Source organism: Coregonus clupeaformis, chromosome 32, assembly GCF_020615455.1.
Source record: "Coregonus clupeaformis isolate EN_2021a chromosome 32, ASM2061545v1, whole genome shotgun sequence".
NCBI classification, from domain to species: Eukaryota; Metazoa; Chordata; class Actinopteri; order Salmoniformes; family Salmonidae; genus Coregonus; species Coregonus clupeaformis.
The window spans coordinates 5,914,071-5,935,224 of record NC_059223.1 but is presented as its reverse complement, the minus strand read 5'-3'; the positions used below and the strand labels follow the sequence as shown (position 1 = coordinate 5,935,224).

Here is a 21,154-nt window from a genome sequence, read left to right as displayed (position 1 = left end):
CATCGGGACATTAGGGAGTCTTCGCAGGACAGTGGCATTCAGGAGGCGCCTCGCTCTCCTTGCTGTTGACTGTGGGCCAAAAGCATCCTCATTTAAATCATTTAGTATGTCCAAGTAAACAAACAAATAAACAAACACGCAGGCGGGCAGGCCCCATTGGCCATGCGCTTGCCGGGGAACACTGTTGAACTGTGGGAGGTTGCCTGGGCCAGTGAGTTTACTGCTACTGTTGCCCTGGATATTGACTTCCAAATCTCTCCAGACCCAGATAAGCAAATATTTTTTTCTCGATGAGTGCAATGATATGGGATAGAGGAAGATAGAGTAATGAGAGCGACAGAGGGAGAGAGAGGGATGCAACTCCCTAATGCAACCAAAAAAGGAAGATGGTGACACCCAGCAGAGGGAGCGATAACAGGCTGGACATAGCTGAGGATTCTGGGAGTGGGGTAGGAATGTCCCAATTAGTGGAGGCGGAAAGGGTTGAAACAAACTCTTGAATAAACAATCATTATGCATTTGTTGACACAGGAAATGCCAATATTTGCTCTGCACACTCCAGAAGAACATGTGTCCTGGGAACATGGGAAGACGTCTCAACTGTTGTGCCACTCCTGGGGTTCTTGTCAGTGCGATACGGCAACAGAACATTTCACAGTGCAAAAGAACGTTGGCATCTCAGTCAGTGGAGAGGATTTCAAAAAAAAATCGGTCAAAACTGTTCCGGCAAATTGGGAAGTGGGCACTGTGAGAGTTAATGACACATTAACTCCAGAATGTTCCAGAAGAGCTACCAGGGAGGGCTACCTTAGTGAACAGAGCACTCCAACAGCATGATTGGTTGGAGCACCGTAGCTTAGCAAGCCCATTTTCCATTGCAGACAAAATAACCACTAAAATAGTCCTCAGTCACAACAGGAAATTATGCAATCCTCTCTAGATTTTTGCTCCATCAGGCAGAGCCCCATGTGTACATTAGGTCAACTCAAGTTCTGCGAAGAGAAACCAGAGCACCCAAACATGCAGGCTGAGGTAGGGAGGTTAATGTGGGGAAGCAAGCAACTCACTACCACTGCTTTCACACAGGGTGCGTGAATGAGTCAGTGTTCTCTCAACACTGTGTCAGTCTCAGTGACATTTTATGTACTCACCATCTCCACCCCCTGGGGAAACACTGTGCCCTCCCAGTCCTTCTTGGGGAAGCGCTGGATGATCTTCCCACATCCTTCTCCTTCACCTGGAAACCAAACCAAACAATGGCAATCAATTGTAGGGAAGACCCGGCATGGTACAGATCTGATCTGATGTCAAGGTGTCCTCCACCTAAGGAGTAGCCTGAATGATATTATCTACAATATTATAGAATTCATCTAGGACAGAGCTCTAGGGCCTATACCACCAACAGGAAGAGGGGGAAGAGATAAGCTCCTCTAGTTAACACAGCCAGATGCATTGTGTACAGTGAATGATGCATGGGTCAAGATAATGTTCTGTGGAATGGACATTTTACACCTAAACAGTCAGCTTTTCACATTGTTAAAGGACATACTGGTTGTGAATGGCCCTAATAAAACTATTTTTCCAAAAGGGAGAGTTGAAGGGGGCATTCGAGGACGCACAAATCATTTTGATGTATGATCACATTTCCAGACTTCCTAATTGGCACAATCGGTTAGGTCCACTGTGATGATTCTCCTTGTATTTTCCATCTTTCTCTTCGTTCTGTGGGAAACACTTCGACCACAACTTACAAGAGGAAAGCACAGATAAGTAGCACTACAGGGTCATAACAGCAGAACATCCATCCTGTGCTTCTCCAGAATACGGTGTTGCTCCTGAGTGCTAACAAATATCCCAAGATAGCCATGTTAAAGGGATACTTCTGGATTTTGGCAATAATGCCCTTTATCTAGTCAGATTAACTTGTGGATACCATTTTTATACGTCTCTGTGTCCAGTATGATGGAAGTTCAAGGTCGTTTTGTGAGCCAATGCTAACTAGCTTTAGCGCAATGACTGGAAGTCTATTGGTATCTACTAACATGCACACAGAGACATAAAAATGGTATCCACAAGTTGGTATCTGACTCTGGGTGAGTAGATAAGGGGCCTCATTGCCAAAATCCAGAAGTATCCCTTTAAGTGTAAATGGTGAAGCAATCCTACAAGCCAATTGCCAACCCACTCTAAGGGGAAGACACAAATAGATAGGCTAAGTTTGTTTCCATATTATTTGCATCTGCACTAGAAAACGAGAAGACGCTGAAATAAATGAATAGGCCTATTTCCAAATCAGTGAGCATGGAGCCAAACCTTCTTCCTCCTCCTACACAACCCCCTGCATCTGTCAGGTAGGTCACTAATCAGACAGCTCAGGGAAATATCTCCAAACAAGAGGTCAGATTTCAATAGATAGTGGTGGCACAGAGAGATGCAGTACAAGGCTGATCTGCTGAACACGGTCATCCCTTTATTATCAGTTCGGTATTCAATGCATGGTTGAACAGACACTGCCACAGCATGGACTGTATAGAGTCAAAGTGTTGTCTGGTCTATTTTAAGAGCAAACATATCATGAAAAACAACACAGGGTCACTGTCACATATGGCTGACATACAATTGTTTTAGGGAATTTTGAAACAAATGGGATGTAATTGCTCATCAACAAAATGTAATGAGTTACAACTGACTGCAATCTATTTAAGGAGGTGATAGAAGAGCATTTGAATCAAAAATCTGGAAAGCTAAGAAATGGAAAATGAATCTAATTAAGAAACTTCAAAGAATTCCTTTCTTCGGCATGCCAAGAACAGCATGTAGAAATGCTTTCCTTTCCAACGTGCCGTTTGTCAAAGTATTGTCTGACACGATGACTTCATTTACATTTTATTTTAAGCTCTCAGTCACGCATTAATTTAGCACCGTTTTTATTCCATCACTGTTGAGAAGAAACCTATCAAGAATGAGGAGGAGCATTGCTGCACGTAGCCTATTGCTTAGTCTATTAGTGCAACAGACTACATGGGGCAATATATACTGAACACAAATATAAAACGCAATATGCAACAATTTCAACGATTTTTACAGAGTTACAGTTCATATAAGGAAATCAGTCAATTGAAATAAATAAATTAGGCCCTAGTCTATGGATTTCACATGACTGGGCAGGTGCGTAGCCATGGGTGGGCCTGGGAGGGCATAGGCCCACCCAATGGGAAGCCAGGCCCAGCCAATCAGAATGAGTTTTTCCCCACAAAATGGCTTTATTACAGATAGAAATACTCCCCAATTTCATCAGTTGTCTGGGTGGCTGGTCTCAGACAATCCCGCAGGTGAAGAAGCCGGATGGGCAGGTCCTGGGCTGGCGTGGTTACACGTGGTCTGCAGTTGTGAGGCCAGTTGGACGTACAGCCAAATACTCTAAAACGACGTTGGAGGCGGCTTATGTTAGAGAAATGAACATTAAATTATCTGGCAACAGCTCCGGTGGTCATTCCTGCATTCAGCATGCCAATTGTACGTTCCCTCAAAGCTTGAGACATCTGTGGCATTGTGTTGTGTGACAAAACTGCACATTTTAGAGTGGCCTTTTATTGTCCCCAGCACAAGGTGCACCTGTGTAATGATCATGCTGTTTAATCAGCTTCTTGATATGCCACACATGTCAGGTGGATGGATTATCTTGGCAAGGGAAAAATGCTCAACAGGGATGTAAACAAATTTGTCCACAAAATTTCAGATAAATAAGCTTTTTGTGCATATGGAACATTTATGGGATCTTACATTCTGCAAAGTCATGCCAGGGAGGGTGGCACCTTTAAATGATCATACCAGAATAGGAAAGAAAGTGATTGAGAAATATTACATGTTGCGTCTATATTTTTGTTCAGTATAGTTCAACAGATCAATGGTGGTCAGTACAGTACACCACTTTACACTTCCAATACACTTTCCCTTCTGCTAAATCCTTCTTCCTTGTGTCTCCTGATTCTGCCTCTTCAACCCTACTCTCTTCCCTTTAAGCATCCTATGACTCGCACTGTCCCCTTTCTTTCTTTCCGGCCGGCTCGGCCCTCCCCTCCTGCTCCGTGGCTGAGTGACTCATTGCGAGCTTACAGAACAGGGCTGCGGACAGTTGAGCTAAAATGGATGAAAACTAAACTTGCGGAGGACCAGTCATCCTTTCACTCCCTCCTCTCTACCACTCAATTTCAAGCTTCTGCCTCTAACCCTAGGAAACTATTTTCCACCTTCTCCTCCCTCCTTAATCCTCCACCCCCTCCCTTCTCTGCAGACGACTTTGTCAACCACTTTGAAAAAAAGGTTGGCGACATCTGCTACTCATTCACTCAGCCTATTGAGTCCACTGGTCTCACTCACACAGAACTACCCTATGCCATGACCTCTTTCTCCCCTCTCTCTCCAGATGACATCCTGTGACTAGTGAGGTCTGGCCGTCCGACAACTTTCCCACTCGACCCCATCCCCTCCTCCCTTTTCCCGACCATCCCTGGAGATCTTCTCCAATTCCTCACTTCCCTCGTCAACTCATCCCTGACCACTGGCGGAGCCCCATCTAACTTCAAAATGGCCCGAGTTGCTCCCCTCCTCAAAAAAACCAACACTCGACTCATCTGACGTCAAAAACTGTAGACCTGTATCCCATCTTTGTTTTCTTTCCAAAACACTTGTGTGCTGTCGCTGATGAACTTCCTCATTAACTCTCTCAGAACTATCTTCTTGACCCTAACCAGTCAAGCTTCAAGACGGGTCACTCAACAGAGACTCCTATTCTCTATCACAGAGCCTCTCCGCACTGCCAAAGCTGACTCTCTCTCCTCTGTTATCATCCTCCTAGATCTATCCGCTGCCTTCGACACAGTGAACCATCAGATCCTCCTCTCCACCCTCTCAGGGCTGGGCGTCTCAGGCTATGCACACTCTTAGATTGCATCCTACCTGGCAGGCCGCTCCTACCAGGTGACGTGGAGAGGATCTGTGTCTGCACCACGTACTCTCACTACTGGTATCCCCCAGGGCTCGTTTCTAGGCCCTCTCTTCTATATACACCAAGTCACTCGGCTCCGTCATATCCTCACATGGTCTCTCCTATCATTGCTATGCGGATGACAAATCAACTACTTTTCTCTTTCCCCCCCTTCCGACACCCAGGTGGCGACACACATCTGCGTGTCTGGCAGATATCTTAACTTGGATGTCGGCCCACCACCTCAAGACCGAACTGCTCTTCCCCCGGGGAAGGCCTGCCCACTCAAAGCCCTCTCCATCACGGTTGACAACTCCACCGTGTCACCCTCCCAGAGTGCAAAGAAGTGACTCGCTCCTGCAGGTTCATGCTCTACAACATCCGTAGAGTACGACCCTACCTCACACAGGAAGTGGTGCAGGTTGTAATCCAGGCACTTGTCCTCTCCCACCTGGACTACTACAACTCGCTGTTGGCTGGGATCCCCACTTATGCCATCAAACCCCTGCAACTTATCCAGAACGTTGCAGCCCGCCTGGTTTTCAACCTTCCCAAGTTCTCTCATGTCACCTAATGCTAGCTACGTTGAGGAACAATGTACTTTCTATGCCTGTGATATATGGTAGTCCCACTTAGCTATATTAAGATGAATGCACTAACTGTAAGTTGCTCTGGATAAGAGCGTCTGCTAAATGACTAAAATGTAAATGTAAAATGTAGTAGCATCCTACCTTTGAGCAGCTTTAAACAGAGCAGCTTTGAACAGAGTAACCTCACTGACACCTGTTTACGTGTAAGAGTGACATTAAGAGAATTTGCTGACAAGACGGTCTACTGTATATCATGGCATGGTTTCCTTCACAAATAGACAGATCTCTTTCCACCAAAAACACTTTTATCCCCACATTGACGTTGATTCTGCTTCCTGTAAACATGACAGCCAAGTGGAGAGTGGCAGTGCCGAGTGTTTTCTCTCCAGATCTAAAAACTGCTGGCTCACAAAACATGCTAAGGGCTATGTCGGTCACTGAAATTGTAACAAGCAGTAAAACACTGTCACTAAACCTCTTATTACAACAAAAATAAATGACAGCCTAGCATTTCCTCTTACAGTACCTGAAGTACCATGAATTCTAGGCCTAAACTACTGTCTAAAACACACATCTTAAGTAGCATACTCTGTTTCATCATGGTGGAGCAGCGGCCCATGAGTCAGGCAGGTCATGTAGAGGGGAGAGAGCAGGAATCCAATAGGAGGGACTGCTACACCTAATCACCAGTCTCATTTGGCTGCTGCCCTCCTGCCCTCAGTGGCTCAAGCCAGCTGTCAGCTGCCCCTTAATACGCTGACCTCTGTCAAGGCTTTGGAGACAGAGGGGGGCCGTTAATCTTCATGAGGGTCTGGGCATGTGTGCTGGGCTGTGTGGTTGGCTGAGTAGAGCCCTGAGGAGCCCGTCCCCCATCCTGACCATGACATCGCATCAAGTGTCTGCAGTATGTGCCCCTTCCCTGATTGAGATCACATGCTTAGACTCTTTCAGCGTTCCAAGCTCTACTTTCCACTCAAGGATGACACTAAATTACAGAATTCCTGACATTCGGTGAGGCTGCACTCTGTAAACAATTAAAAGCAGTCCACACTGTCAGATATTACCCCCTAGATAACAATAAAAGCAGCCTGACGGCTCAGGGTAATACAGGCCAGGCTAGAACAGGAACATGCTAATTTCAGGATCCTCTTGTAATAACAGACAGAGAGGAATTCCAAACAACTGGTAGATTTTCCCCTCTCTTTTTCACACTGTAAACCTGCTTGGGGGTCATGACATAAAATATACAAGTGAATAACATTCAGTTTATAGAAGTGCTGAATAATATTGATCACTTTCTGAAGAAGACCAAGTTCTTGGTCTGTTTAGTAACACCATCTTGTAAAACGTACAGACACAAAACAAATGTCAAACCCACAGAACCAAACTGTAAACCAAACCATTAAACAATGTTTTTCCCAAACACTCCACATAGTGTGTGTCCAAAAAACCTGTTTTTAGTAGACTCAAGAGTTAATGACTTGGCCAGGGTATTTTCACAGTAGAGTAATGACCAGAATAAGATAGTGGTTCTATCACTGGGTCTGCTGAGTGTTTACTACACATAGCCTGTTAGTGCAACACAGACTATCAGAGCTGGAAGTTACTGCTATGTGCATTCCACAGCTAAAACTCTAGCCAATTTTACATTTTAGGCCTGTGGTAAGATACACAAAAAATGTGACTGTTGAGCAAATTTGGGACAAGAGACAAAAGTGTGCTGAGTGTAAGATGAGCAAATATTTGCGTACACTTGCATCACAACGGCTTAAATGAAAACAAACTAAAATGAAAAAACACCCAAAGAGACAAAATAAAAACGAGGCCAAAGACATAATGCTCTAGACATTATTCATCATTGCCTAATTCGGTTTCCAAAACAACCACAGGATGGTCGTTGGTCTCTCTTGAAATACTCTCGTGATTAGTGCATGTGTTTCTTCTACTGGAAAAAGGTTAATCCATCGTCCTGGCCTTTGTCTTCTAGCAGAGCTGCTCCATACATCAGCTCTAGGAGGCCTGGGCAGGCCCTAGGCCGGCGGCTAGCCGCCAGCTTTCGTCATCTCCACGTCAGCTCCTAACCTGCATCTGGCCCAGTGTGTGGACAGGTGTGCCGGTTGGTTGGAGACAGGTTGGCAGGTGCTGCTAACTCGGTTTTACCTCCGTTCCACAAGAAGGATTGTATTAAAATCCCCCACTGCTGCTCCACGTAATGAAACCCAGTTAGTGCTGAATGCTATTTTTTCAGTGAGAGTTATTACGTAAAGCCCCTCATCACTCAAACAACATGTCCAAAAGCTTTCCACAGCCCCCATCCTAGAGCTAAACACACTGGACTGGATGTTCCAAATAAGATATGCAAAGGAATATGCCATGGTTTGCATGGGAAAGGGTATCAAAGATGATCAAATTAATGATATCACAGAGATCCAATTCCAGGAAGCATTCCAGTGTCTGAAAGCAGCTGCAAAACTAGGAAAATATTTAGAAGGAAATGCATCAGGGCATCACAGGAAAAGATGGACCAAAATGCACATCAACATGAACCATCAAAATAATATGGGTCAAATGAATTAAGAGCCGTGGAAGGTTAACCATACAACCACTGACGTACCTAGCACTTATCATTTGTTAACTTGTCCTTTATGGATGACGAATGGTGGCCATAAAATTTGCCTAAATAAGTGGTTTTGTTTTGTTTTGATTTCCCTAAAAGAGCAAGGCATGTGAATGAAATGTTTCATTGAGTTCAAACCTCTGGTCTCCATTACAACTAGTCTATAGCTATGAGCTCTATGTGAACATTGACGGATATCTGATCACAGAGATTAGGCGGTTAATGATTAGTGGGACTTCCTTTGCAATCCTTCCTACATTACCACACACTGTGTGACATTCAGCATCCTACATTTCCTTTTCCAATCATACAATATGCAAATGCATTTCCTAACTGATTACTTGACTTACATAAGTACTTGAATGGAATGTTGTTGTTTTAAATGGAAACCAGAATCCCCATCTGGATAGGTGCTCTGAAGCAGTGGAGTCAGTGGAGTTTCCCTGGACAAGTTTTGGCTATAACCCCTCCTGCACTCTCCACTCTGACGAAGAAAGGAAGGAACTCCTCCATTGTGGTCAGGATGCCTCATCACAAAGTGCAAAACCAAAAGGGAAGCTGCCCAAAGTGCATCAGCCAATCAACAGAGGCAACAAATCCCTAGTGTTCAATAACATAGGAGACATTTCCACATCTGACATCTTCTCAATTCTACAACACCACAACCTGACTCTTCTGACTCAGCGCATCACAAATACCTATAAAATATGATTGAAATAATATTAGTTAAAGCTAGTCATAACACTAAGGCCTTGCACAAGCTTTTAGAACTGTAACAAGAATTAGGGCTGACACAATTACCGTATAAGCGCGTTTGACTGGTAAACTCATGGGTACACTTGCAATGACTGCCTGGGATACAATCATTTTCATGGTAATGTAGAATGTTCATTCAAATGATGTGGCTCTAGCAATGGAATGTATTTTTGGTAATATCAGTTGAGTTGAATCAACAAATCACAACACATATTGATGGGTACACTTCCTGCTTTGCACCCATGGGTTCACTCGCAATGGCCGCCAGTCCACCCATTAATAATAATAATTTATGCAACTTTTAAAGCACTATTCATTCAAATAAAAATCTAAGCACTTTAAAGCAACAACATAAAATATAAACAATTTAGAAAAACAACATCATTCATGAGATGGAAGGTCATGTGAGGGTCAGGAAAGTTAATGGCTTGAAATCAAATCAAATCAAATTTTATTGGTCACATGCGCCGAATACAACAGGTGCAGACATTACAGTGAAATGCTTACTTACAGCCCTTAACCAACAGTGCATTTATTTTAAACAAAAAAAGTAAGAATAAAACAACAACAAAAAAAGTGTTGAGAAAAAAAGAGCAGAAGTAAAATAAAGTGACAGTAGGGAGGCTATATATAAAGGGGGGTACCGTTGCAGAGTCAATGTGCGGGGGCACCGGCTAGTTGAGGTAGTTGAGGTAATATGTACATGTGGGTAGAGTTAAAGTGACTATGCATAAATACTTAACAGAGTAGCAGCAGCGTAAAAAGGATGGGGTGGGGGGGCAGTGCAAATAGTCCGGGTAGCCATGATTAACTGTTCAGGAGTCTTATGGCTTGTGGGTAGAAGCTGTTGAGAAGTCTTTTGGACCTAGACTTGGCACTCCGGTACCGCTTGCCGTGCGGTAGCAGAGAGAACAGTCTATGACTAGGGTGGCTGGAGTCTTTGACAATTTTGAGGGCCTTCCTCTGACACCGCCTGGTATAGAGGTCCTGGATGGCAGGAAGCTTTGCCCCAGTGATGTACTGGGCCGTACGCACTACCCTCTGTAGTGCCTTGCGGTCAGAGGCCAAGCAGTTGCCATACCAGGCGGTGATGCAACCAGTCAGGATGCTCTCGATGGTGCAGCTGTAGAATTTTTTGAGGATCTGAGGACCCATGCCAAATCTTTTTAGTCTCCTGAGGGGGAATAGGCTTTGTCGTGCCCTCTTCACGACTGTCTTGGTGTGTTTGGACCATGATAGTTCATTGGTGATGTGGACACCAAGGAACTTGAAGCTCTCAACCTGTTCCACTACAGCCCCGTCGATGAGAATGGGGGCGTGCTCAGTCCTCTTTTTTTTTCCTGTAGTCCACAATCATCTCCTTTGTCTTGGTCATGTTGAGGGAGAGGTTGTTGTCCTGGCACCACACGGCCAGATCTCTGACCTCCTCCCTATAGGCTGTCTCATCGTTGTCGGTTATCAGGCCTACCACTGTTGTGTCATCGGCAAACTTAATGATGGTGTTGGAGTCGTGCCTGGCCATGCAGTCATGGGTGAACAGAGAGTACAGGAGGGGACTGAGCACGCACCCCTGAGGGGCCCCGTGTTGAGGATCAGTGTGGCAGATGTGTTGTTACCTACCCTTACCACCTGGGGGCGGCCCGTCAGGAAGTCCAGGATCCAGTTGCAGAGGGAGGTGTTTAGTCCCAGGATCCTTAGCTTAGTGATGAGTTTAGAGGGCACTATGGTGTTGAATGCTGAGCTGTAGTCAATGAATAGCATTCTCACGTAGGTGTTCCTCTTGTCCAGGTGGGAAAGGGCAGTGTGGAGTGCGATAGAGATTGCATCATCTGTGGATCTGTTGGGGCGGTATGCAAATTGGAGTGGGTCTAGGGTTTCTGGGATTATGCTGTTGATGTGAGCCATGACCAGTCTTTCAAAGCACTTCATGGCTACAGACGTCAGTGCTACGGGTCGGTAGTCATTTAGGCAGGTTATCTTAGAGTTCTTGGGCACGGGGACTATGGTGGTCTGCTTGAAACATGTTGGTATTACAGACTCAGTCAGGGACATGTTGAAAATGTCAGTGAAGACACTTGCCAGTTGGTCAGCACATGCTCGGAGTACACGTCCTGGTAATCCGTCTGGCCCTGCGGCCTTGTGAATGTTGACCTGCTTAAAAGTCTCTTGAGAGGTCATCAGAGGAAGGTGGTCATAAGGGGGAGAGCAAGCAACGCTGGTCTGTGTCATCAAGGTGTCTTGCCGTCCCTGCCGTCTGTGTGGCTTCTCCATAGCAGGACTCAGGTTAAGTTTGAGCTCAGCAACTGCAGTTCATGGACTCCAGATTAGGTGTAGCTAGCTAGCTACTCCTTCACCACTAGCAAAATGAAGCACCCACTTGGATGAATCTACGGGAGTCACGTGGCACCAGAAAGCACACCACATTCCAATAATAATTCAAGAGTAGTCTTGTAACTTAGTCCACCCTACGATTCTCATCACTCCACAACTCTACTGTGCCATCTTGCTTTCGGGCTTCTCCATCCTCAACCTCCGGACACTGGCTGGCATTCGAATCAAAACAATTGCCAGCTAGCCAGCTAACATTAGCTAGCTAGCTAGCCAAACAAATGACTTGCCAGCTTCAGTCTTGAAACTCTGAGGTGGATTCTGATCATATTAGCTACAGTGGGGGAAAAAAGTATTTAGTCAGCCACCAATTGTGCAAGTTCTGTAATTTTCATCATAGGTACACGTCAACTATGACAGACAAATAGAGATTATTTTTTCCAAAAAATCACATTGTAGGATTTTTTATGAATTTATTTGCAAATTATGGTGGAAAATAAGTATTTGGTCACCTACAAACAAGCAAGATTTCCGGCTCTCACAGACCTGTAACTTCTTCTTTAAGAGGCTCCTCAGTCCTCCACTCGTTACCTGTATTAATGGCACCTGTTTGAACTTGTTATCAGTATAAAAGACACCTGTCCACAACCTCAAACAGTCACACTCCAAACTCCACTATGGCCAAGACCAAAGAGCTGTCAAAGGACACGAGAAACAAAATTGTAGACCTGCACCAGGCTGGGAAGACTGAATCTGCAATAGGTAAGCAGCTTGGTTTGAAGAAATCAACTGTGGGAGCAATTATTATGAAATGGAAGACATACAAGACCACTGATAATCTCCCTCGATCTCACCCTGTGGGGTCAAAATGATCACAAGAACGGTGAGCAAAAATCCCCCTGACCTGCAGAGAGCTGGGACCAAAGTAACAAAGCCTACCATCAGTAACATACTACGCCGCCAGGGACTCAAATCCTGCAGTGCCCATTCCTCCATGCAGTAGGTATGGTGTTCTTTGGATGCAACTCAGCATTCTTTGTCCTCCAAACACGACGAGTTGAGTTTTTACCAAAAAGTTATATTTTGGTTTCATCTGACCATATGACATTCTCCCAATCCTCTTCTGGATCATCCAAATGCACTCTAGCAAACTTCAGACGGGCCTGGACATGTACTGGCTTAAGCAGGGGGACACGTCTTGCACTGCAGGATTTGAGTCCCTGGCGGCGTAGTGTGTTACTGATGGTAGGCTTTGTTACTTTGGTCCCAGCTCTCTGCAGGTCATTCACTAGGTCCCCCCGTGTGGTTCTGGGATTTTTGCTCACCGTTCTTGTGATCATTTTGACCCCACGGGGTGAGATCTTGCGTGGAGCCCCAGATCGAGGGAGATTATCAGTTGTCTTGTATGTCTTCCATTTCATAATAATTGCTCCCACAGTTGATTTCTTCAAACCAAGCTGCTTACCTATTGCAGATTCAGTCTTCCCAGCCTGGTGCAGGTCTACAATTTTGTTTCTGGTTCCTTTGACAGCTCTTTGGTCTTGGCCATAGTGGAGTTTGGAGTGTGACTGTTTGAGGTTGTGGACAGGTGTCTTTTATACTGATAACAAGTTCAAACAGGTGCCATTAATACAGGTAACGACTGGAGGACAGGGGAGTCTCTTAAAGAAGAAGTTACAGGTCTGTGAGAGCCAAAAATCTTGCTTGTTCGTAGGTGACCAAATACTTATTTTCCACCATAATTTGCAAATAAATTCATTAAAAATCCTACAATGTGATTTTCTGGATTTTCTTTTCTCAGTTTGTCTGTCATAGTTGACGTGTACCTATGATGAAAATTACAGGCCTCTCTCATCTTTTTAAGTGGGAGAACTTGCACAATTGTTGGCTGACTAAATACTTTTTTTCCCCACTGTGTGTGTGTGTGTGTGTGTGTGTGTATATATATATATATATATATATATATATATATATATATATATATATATATATATACACATACATACACACACACACACACATACATACATACACACACACGTACGTATGTGGACACCCCTTTAAATTAGTGGATTCGGCTGTTTCAGCCACACCCGTTGCTGACAGGTGTATAAAATCAAGCACACAGCCATGCAATCTCCATAGACAAACATTGGCAGTAGAATGGCCTTACTGAAGAGCTCAGTGACTTTCAACATGGCACCGTCATAGGATGCCACCTTTCCAACAAGTCAGTTTGTCAAATTTCTGCCCTGCTAGAGCTGCCCCGGTCAACTGTAAGTGCTGTTATTGTGAAGTGGAAACGTCTAGGAGCAACAACGCACACAAGCTCACAGAAAGGGACCGCTGAGTGCTAAAGCGTGTAGCGAGTAAAAATGGTCTGTCCTCGGTTGCAACACTCAATACTGAGTTCCAAACTGCCTCTGGAAGCAACGTCAGCACAATAACTGTTAGTAAGGAGCTTCATGAAATGGGTTTCCATGGCTGAGCAGCCGCACACAAGCCTAAGAATCACCATGCGCAATGCCAAGTGTCGGCTGGAGTGGCGTAAAGCTCGCCGCCATTGGACTCTGGAGCAGTGGAAACGCGTTCTCTAGAGTGATGAATCACGCTTCACCATCTGGCAGTCCGATGGACGAATCTGGGTTTGGTGGATGCCAGGAGAACGCTACCTGCCCCAATGCATAGTGCCAACTGTAAAGTTTAAGTTTAGGAGGAATAATGGTCTGAGGCTGTTTTTAATGGTTTGGGCTAGGCCCCTTAGTTCCACTGAAGGGAAATCTTAACGCTACAGCATACAATTACATTGTTGACGATTCTGTTCTTCCAACTTTGTGGCAATTGTTTGGCGAAGGCCCATTCCTGTTTCAGCATGACAATGCCCCCGTTCACAAAGCGAGGTCCATACAGAAATGGTTTGTCGAGATCAGTGTGGAAGAACTTGACTGGCCTGCACAGAGCCTTGACCTCAACCCCATCTTACACCTTTGGGATGAATTTGAACACCGACTGCGAGCCAGGCCTAAACGCCCAACATCAGTGCCCGACCTCTCTAATGCTTGTGGCTGAATGGAAGCAAGTCCCCGCAGCAATGATCCAACATCTAGTGGAAAGCCTTCCCAGAAGAGTGGAGGCTGTTACAACAGCAAAGGGGGGACCAACTCCATCTTAATACCCATGATTTTGTAATGAGATGTTTGACGAGCAGGTGTCCACATACTTTTGGTCACGTAGTGTATATTTTCAATCAAACTTAAGAACGGGAAACATAGAAATAGCGCATATAGAACAGATCTACCGCTTCTTAGATATGCTTTCATTGAGAATGACATATCTATAACTCATATTTCTATTTGAACTATTGAACTTAACTATAAGAAATCGAAGATGTGTCAAATTATATCCAGCTCAGGGCTCCAGCTATGCATTTGGTTTGCTAACTTGCGGCTAGATGTCAAGATCACGCTTCTTGGTTACAGCAGAGACATTCAATCCTCTTCTGGATCAAGATCCCAGTTGCCTAAATTGTTTTGTACGTAAAAATAATTATTTATTTTTAATTATAATTGTATTATTATTGTTATTATTTATTTTTGGCGAAATAGCGACCTTGTGTGCATATTCGGTAATAGCGTATATCCCAGTATGGTACAGAAACAGTATGACAGTATGAAAATCTGGATACCCCCCAACCCTAGTGCGTGATAGCTTTTGTGTGTGTTTTGTGTAAGTGAGTGTGCATCACCTGGTAGATGGCTAGTGATGGCTGTTCAACAGTCTGATGGCCTGGTAAAATAAGCAGTTTTTTTGTCTCTCTGTCTTTCGGTCTTTCACTGTTGCTGTTAGCCAAAATACAGGAGAAAAGCAGTATGTTTACCTCTGCCATGTGCAACTGTATTATTCTGATTAATCAATACCAAATTCCTTATTTTATTTATATATTTTGAATTGCCCCTGTCCGGATATCCCAAAAAAAATGTCATGATATTATTTGAATAGTAAAATCATTTTAAATGCCCATCCCGACCATCATGGCAACTTAATGAAAGAATAAGACAATAATTGGTGGAGATTTCAACAACAAAAGCATTACAGTACAGCAAAAAGGTTCATATGACAGGATCCTTCATTTGCGGTCAAACCTCTGCAATGTCAGAAAAGTATTATTGTTACCAATGCTAAAGGGTTGTAATAAAAAAGTGTGGACAGTTTTAAGGAACAATAATATGTTTTTTAACATAGCCTATTACGGTGTGTAGGCCTACAAGTTCTTGGCCAAGTGGATAATCCTGGCCTGAGTCACAAGTCATAAAAGCAAAGTGTTTGATGTAACATGCCAACTCTTTTCCTATGTACTTTGAAAACAGCTGGTAAACATTTCCTCTACACCTTTGGATGTCCCTGGTAAAACAAAGTCAATAACACACTCCAATGATTTATGATTAATATTTTCAGCAATAACACCTGTCAACACCTGAGATGCATGTTTTGTATTAACACTAAGTTTGACCAACAGGAAACATGGAATGCCAGTCTCTCAAACCATGTGTCAAAATATCCTGTTTGTCCGTCTGCAGAGTGGAGCTTGATCTGATAGCATACAACTGTACTGTATGCAGTATAATGTTGATTTAATGAAGGCTACTAGGCTATAATGTCATCCCTGAGTAACTAGAGGTGGACAAATCAAAAGCTATAGTTAGTTCTTATCACCAATCCTGCAAACAAAACTTTCACCCTAAATAAATAAGTAAAGGATGAGGCGGCTCTAATCTTGGGACAATTTGTTTAAGCCGTTGCTTGTTGCCAACAACAACTGTTTAACTGAGGTGGGGTGGGGGGGTAGTGGTCCGTATAATAAATCCTTTGTCTGGTGGGGGGGGGTATTCCCCACCATTTGTCCATACTTTCCCCCTGTGATTTCGATCAGGGCCGATTCCATGCTCCACAACTGGGTCTGAGATAACAGTGCATGCATTCCAACACCCTCACAGGCTGGGAGGGCATTCACCCGTCTACCCAAGAGGCAGATAACTTTCAGAAGTGTTCAAGGAATCAGTAAGCAAATCTACATTTACTATCAATATAGCATAAAAAAAAGAAAAATCCTGATTGTATTTTGGTGATAATTTTTTGCGATGCGAATATTGGGTCGCGAATGAGACAGCCTGGTTAAATTTGGGTCCTGAGGCAAAACTAGTTGAGAACCACTGATGTAGACAATAGGCTATGCCCATCATGTAAGGATAAATGTGATCTAACCACACCAGCTTTGGAGATCTGCACTTCTTGTACCTCTTTAGCTGCAGCAGGGAACTTTATTTACAGAGAATCAGCATTTAGATCTTGAATAAGTCTAACTGTGAAGGGAGGCCTTCACAGGGTGCCTGCCATCTCTGTCTAGATGGGAGGGCTGAGCATGAGAGAGTGGATGTATGAATGTTTGTGTTTATCCTTTATTATACTGGCCAGTGTCATAATCCATTTTTTATCAACTTACAGTTATATTCATTAGGGCTGTCCCTGACAAAAAAAAATCAACGATATGCATTGAGCTTGTCTGATGCTTAAAGCTTACGGTTTGATGAAATAAGACAAATGCCTCAAGAGGGCGCCAGAGATCTAGATAACCAGAAGAAGAAAAAAAACGTAACCTGACCCAACTATTCTCCTCCCGCTCCTGCTGGCTTTCGCAGATTCTGCCATTACTCTCCTGAAGTTGCCGTTAATAGGCTACCCGAGGAGTCGGCAACCTTTCCCATATGCAATGCCAATTTATCTTACAATTTCTACCGATCTGCGTGCCAGTTATGGTTTTCATATGCATATTTTCATGAAACGGTTTCATTTTATTTATAATAACATCTTCATATCTCAAAATCATTGTCATGTGGTTAATCAAAATTCTATCCAAATCTAAAAGAAAATGACACAAACCTAAAAAGTAACTTCTATTGCCATTGCCAACTACGTAAATATATCCTACATAAAGCCAACAAATAAAAACATTGCCGCCTGCAGGTAGAAAATATCCTGATAAAAATAAAAATATTATAAATCACATTGGCTAAATATGGCTTGTTTGCAACGAACTTGAAACGTTGTATCAACTATGAACTTGGGTTTCCACTGGATCAGAGCATTAAATTTTTCCCTTTCACGCTGAGTGGTTATCGAAAGGGAGAGAGTTGGATAGATTTTTACATTGAGGAACTATTGTTATTCTCAATGGATGTAAAAACAGACTTCATTTGCTTGCGGCTTGAGGTGAAGAAAACATTACTTTGAGAAGCTCCACAGGTCATTAGTGGTGGTGCGTTAAGCCAATCAGAAATACTATCAGATCCCCAAATGGGCAAATTTATATGCCTACATTTGCGTGAAAGCCAGGTAGCCTATAGGCCTACTTCTATGCGTGTGCGTCCTTACTCAACATTGACAGGAGCGCTCCTAACAAAAGACAATGACTAAATTGACAAAACTCGTAAATGGAATTAAATAAACCAAAACGTGTTTCTCACAAGTGTTGCATAGGTTGTGCACTCTGCAAACAATGTGTCCACTCCGACAATGATAACGGGAAGACTGGAATAATAATATTGAATGCATTAACAGAAATGACCGTAACCAAAGTAACAAACATTGTAGATTAGAAATTATAGGAATTAACGGTAAATGTACTAATGGTGACATGCAATGGGGAATTGATCTACACTAACACTCAAACAATTCACACAATTAAGTTATGAAACAATGAATGTGCACAAATTGGTTGGAGAGAGCGCATTCTGGAGAGAGAAGTGCATTATGTATGTGGGCGCATGGTCAATTCGACGTCTGCATTGGCCATGCAGCATTTATGGTGATACGACCTCAGCAGAAGTCAGGGCATTCATACTTCTTGCGCTTCGGGGAGCAGTGCAGAGCTGTTGTCAAGGAAGTGAGTTTGTGTTATCTACGGTCAACCAATCATGTCAATGCGGAGCTATACAGAGCCCTCCGCATTGTTACAAAAGTTGGGAGGCGATGCCGTACGGAGCTCTATTTGGCCTCTGCAATTGCATCATACCCTCCATATGGAGCCTCCCACCACATTTTCGGATCAAGCATAAATTGGCTTTTGTCTAGGCCTCCGCAATGGAATAGTTCACTGAGATGGGCGCATAATAAATAAATAAATAATATATATATATATACAGTTGAAGTCGGAAGTTTACATACACCTTAGCCAAATACATTTAAACTCAGTTTTTCACAATTCCTGATATTTAATCCTAGTAAAAATTCCCAGTTAGGATCACCACTTTATTTTAAGAATGTGAAATGTCAGAATAATAGTAGAGAGAATGATTTATTTCAGCTTTTATTTATTTCATCACTTTCCCAGTGGGTCAGAAGTTTACATACACTCAATTAGTATTTGGTAGCATTGCCTTTAAATTGTTTAACTTGGGTCAAACGTTTCGGGTAGCCTTCCACAAGCTTCACACAATAAGTTGGGTGAATTTTGGCCCAATAGTAAAATAATTTTAAATGCCCATCCCCACCATCATGGCAACTTAATGAAAGAATAAGACAATAATTGGAATAAATAAATAAAAAGATTTGCATTTACGCACCAAAGTACGTTCATCTCTAGGAGACAGAACACATACCCTTCCTGAGCTGTATGACGGCTGCGTGGTCCCATGGTGTATATACTTGCGTACTATTGTTTGTACAGATGAACTTGGTACCTTCAGGCGTTTGGAAATTGCTCCCAAGGATGAACCAGACCATTTTTTTCTGAGGTCTTGGCTGATTTCTTTAGATTTTCCCATGATGTCAAGCAAAGAGGCACTGAGAAGGTAGGCCTTGAAATACAAATGATGTCAATTAGCCTTTCAAAAGCTTCTAAAGCCATGACATACTTTTCTGGAATTTTCCAAGCTGTTTAAAAGGCACAGTCAACTTAGTGTATGTAAACTTCTGACCCACTGGAATTGTGATACAGTGAATTATAAGTGAAATAATCTGTCTGTAAACAATTCTTGGAATAAATACTTGTAGATGTAGATGTCCTAACCAACTTGCCAAAACTATAGTTTGTTAACAAGAAATTTGTGGTGTTTGAAAAACGAGTTTTAATGACCCCAACCTAAGTGTATGTAAACTTCCGACTTCAACAGTATATATATATTACACACACACTGCTCAAAAAAATAAAGGGAACACTTAAACAACACAATGTAACTCCAAGTCAATCACACTTCTGTGAAATCAAACTGTCCACTTAGGAAGCAACACTGATTGACAATACATTTCACATGCTGTTGTGCAAATGGAATAGACAACAGGTGGAAATTATAGGCAACTAGCAAGACACCCCCAGTAACGGACAGGTAACGAGCTGAGATTAGGAGCTTAGGTCTTGTAGCCCATTCCAGCCTTGTGTAGGTCTACAATCTTGTCCCTGACATCCTTGGAGAGCTCTTTGGTCTTGGCCATGGTGGAGAGTTTGGAATCTGATTGATTGATTGCTTCTGTGGACAGGTGTCTTTTATACAGGTAACAAACTGAGATTAGGAGCACTCCCTTTAAGAGTGTGCTCCTAATCTCAGCTCGTTACCTGTATAAAAAGACACCTGGGAGCCAGAAATCTTTCTGATTGAGAGGGGGTCAAATACTTATTTCCCTCATTAAAATGCAAATCAATTTCTAACATTTTTGACATATGTTTTTCTGGATTTTGTTGTTGTTATTCTGTCTCTCACTGTTCAAATAAACCTACCATTAAAATTATAGACTGATCATTTCTTTGTCAGTGGGCAAAGGTACAAAATCAGCAGGGGATCAAACACTTTTTTCCCCTCACTGTATGTATTATTGCTCAACTAAAACAATCTTGGTCGACCAACAGCCTAACGACCAAACAATCGACCAGTCGACTAATTGGGGTCAACCCTAATACGCATACATCATTACACCCTGATCTGTTATTCTTAAGTAGTTGTATGAATGAGAGTATGTGATGTCCCGTGTAGCTCAGTTGGTAGAGCATGGTGTTTGCAACCCAAGGGTTGTGGGTTTGTTTCCTAGTATGAAAATGTATGCACTCACTAACTGTAAGTCACTCTGGATAAGAGCGTCTGCTAAATGACTGAAATGTAAATGTAATGTCATTTTGTTCTCTCTATCTCTGATTACAGGTGATGAGCTGCACCTGTGACAGAGGGGAAGTGTATTTATTTGGGTGCTATAATAATAATAATAATATGCCATTTAGCAGACGCTTTTATCCAAAGCGACTTACAGTCATGTGTGCATACATTTTTTTTTTTTTGTGTATGGGTGGTCCCGGGGATCGAACCCACTACCTTGGCGTTACAAGCGCCGTGCTCTACCAGCTGAGCTACAGAGGACCACACGGGTGGGGTTTCGAGTCTCCTGGATTCTGGGCCTGGGAGAATATGTGAGAGGGTGTCTCCGTGAGGAGCCCTTTTGTATTGCCACCCCTACCATGATTTGTTTGTCGTTTTCTGCCTGAGAGCCATGTAAGAAGCTATATTAAATCTCCCTTGACTTTTTGCATGATACAGCCTGGTCCTGAGTTTCATTCAATACAGTCCAGGCAACAGCCTGTCTGTGACACTAACCAAGCTCATGATTTTCCCATAAGTGTATTACAGTTTCTGATCCTGACTATGTATCGTATATGGCATCTGTGATATCAAATTATCCAATTCGATAAGAAAGAAAAATGCAGGATCAGCCTCATATTTCTCTGAGGGTCTACCAGAGCACACTAATGAGAGAAATGGAAATCAGATCATTTAGTCGCATTTTGCGACCCTTTAAATTGGCTGTGTGAGTTTTTTTTCAATAATGAGATCAAAG

The 21,154-nt window shown here is 43.1% G+C and overlaps 1 protein-coding gene across 1 annotated transcript in view; it reads right to left on the bottom strand.

Moving 5' to 3' along the window:
* Positions 1-21,154, bottom strand: part of sbf2 (SET binding factor 2) — a 139,775-nt gene that overhangs the window by 108,662 nt on the left and 9,959 nt on the right. The window contains 1 exon segment of the mRNA XM_045210021.1: positions 1,152-1,237. Within this exon segment, the coding sequence (XP_045065956.1) occupies positions 1,152-1,237 (86 nt within the window).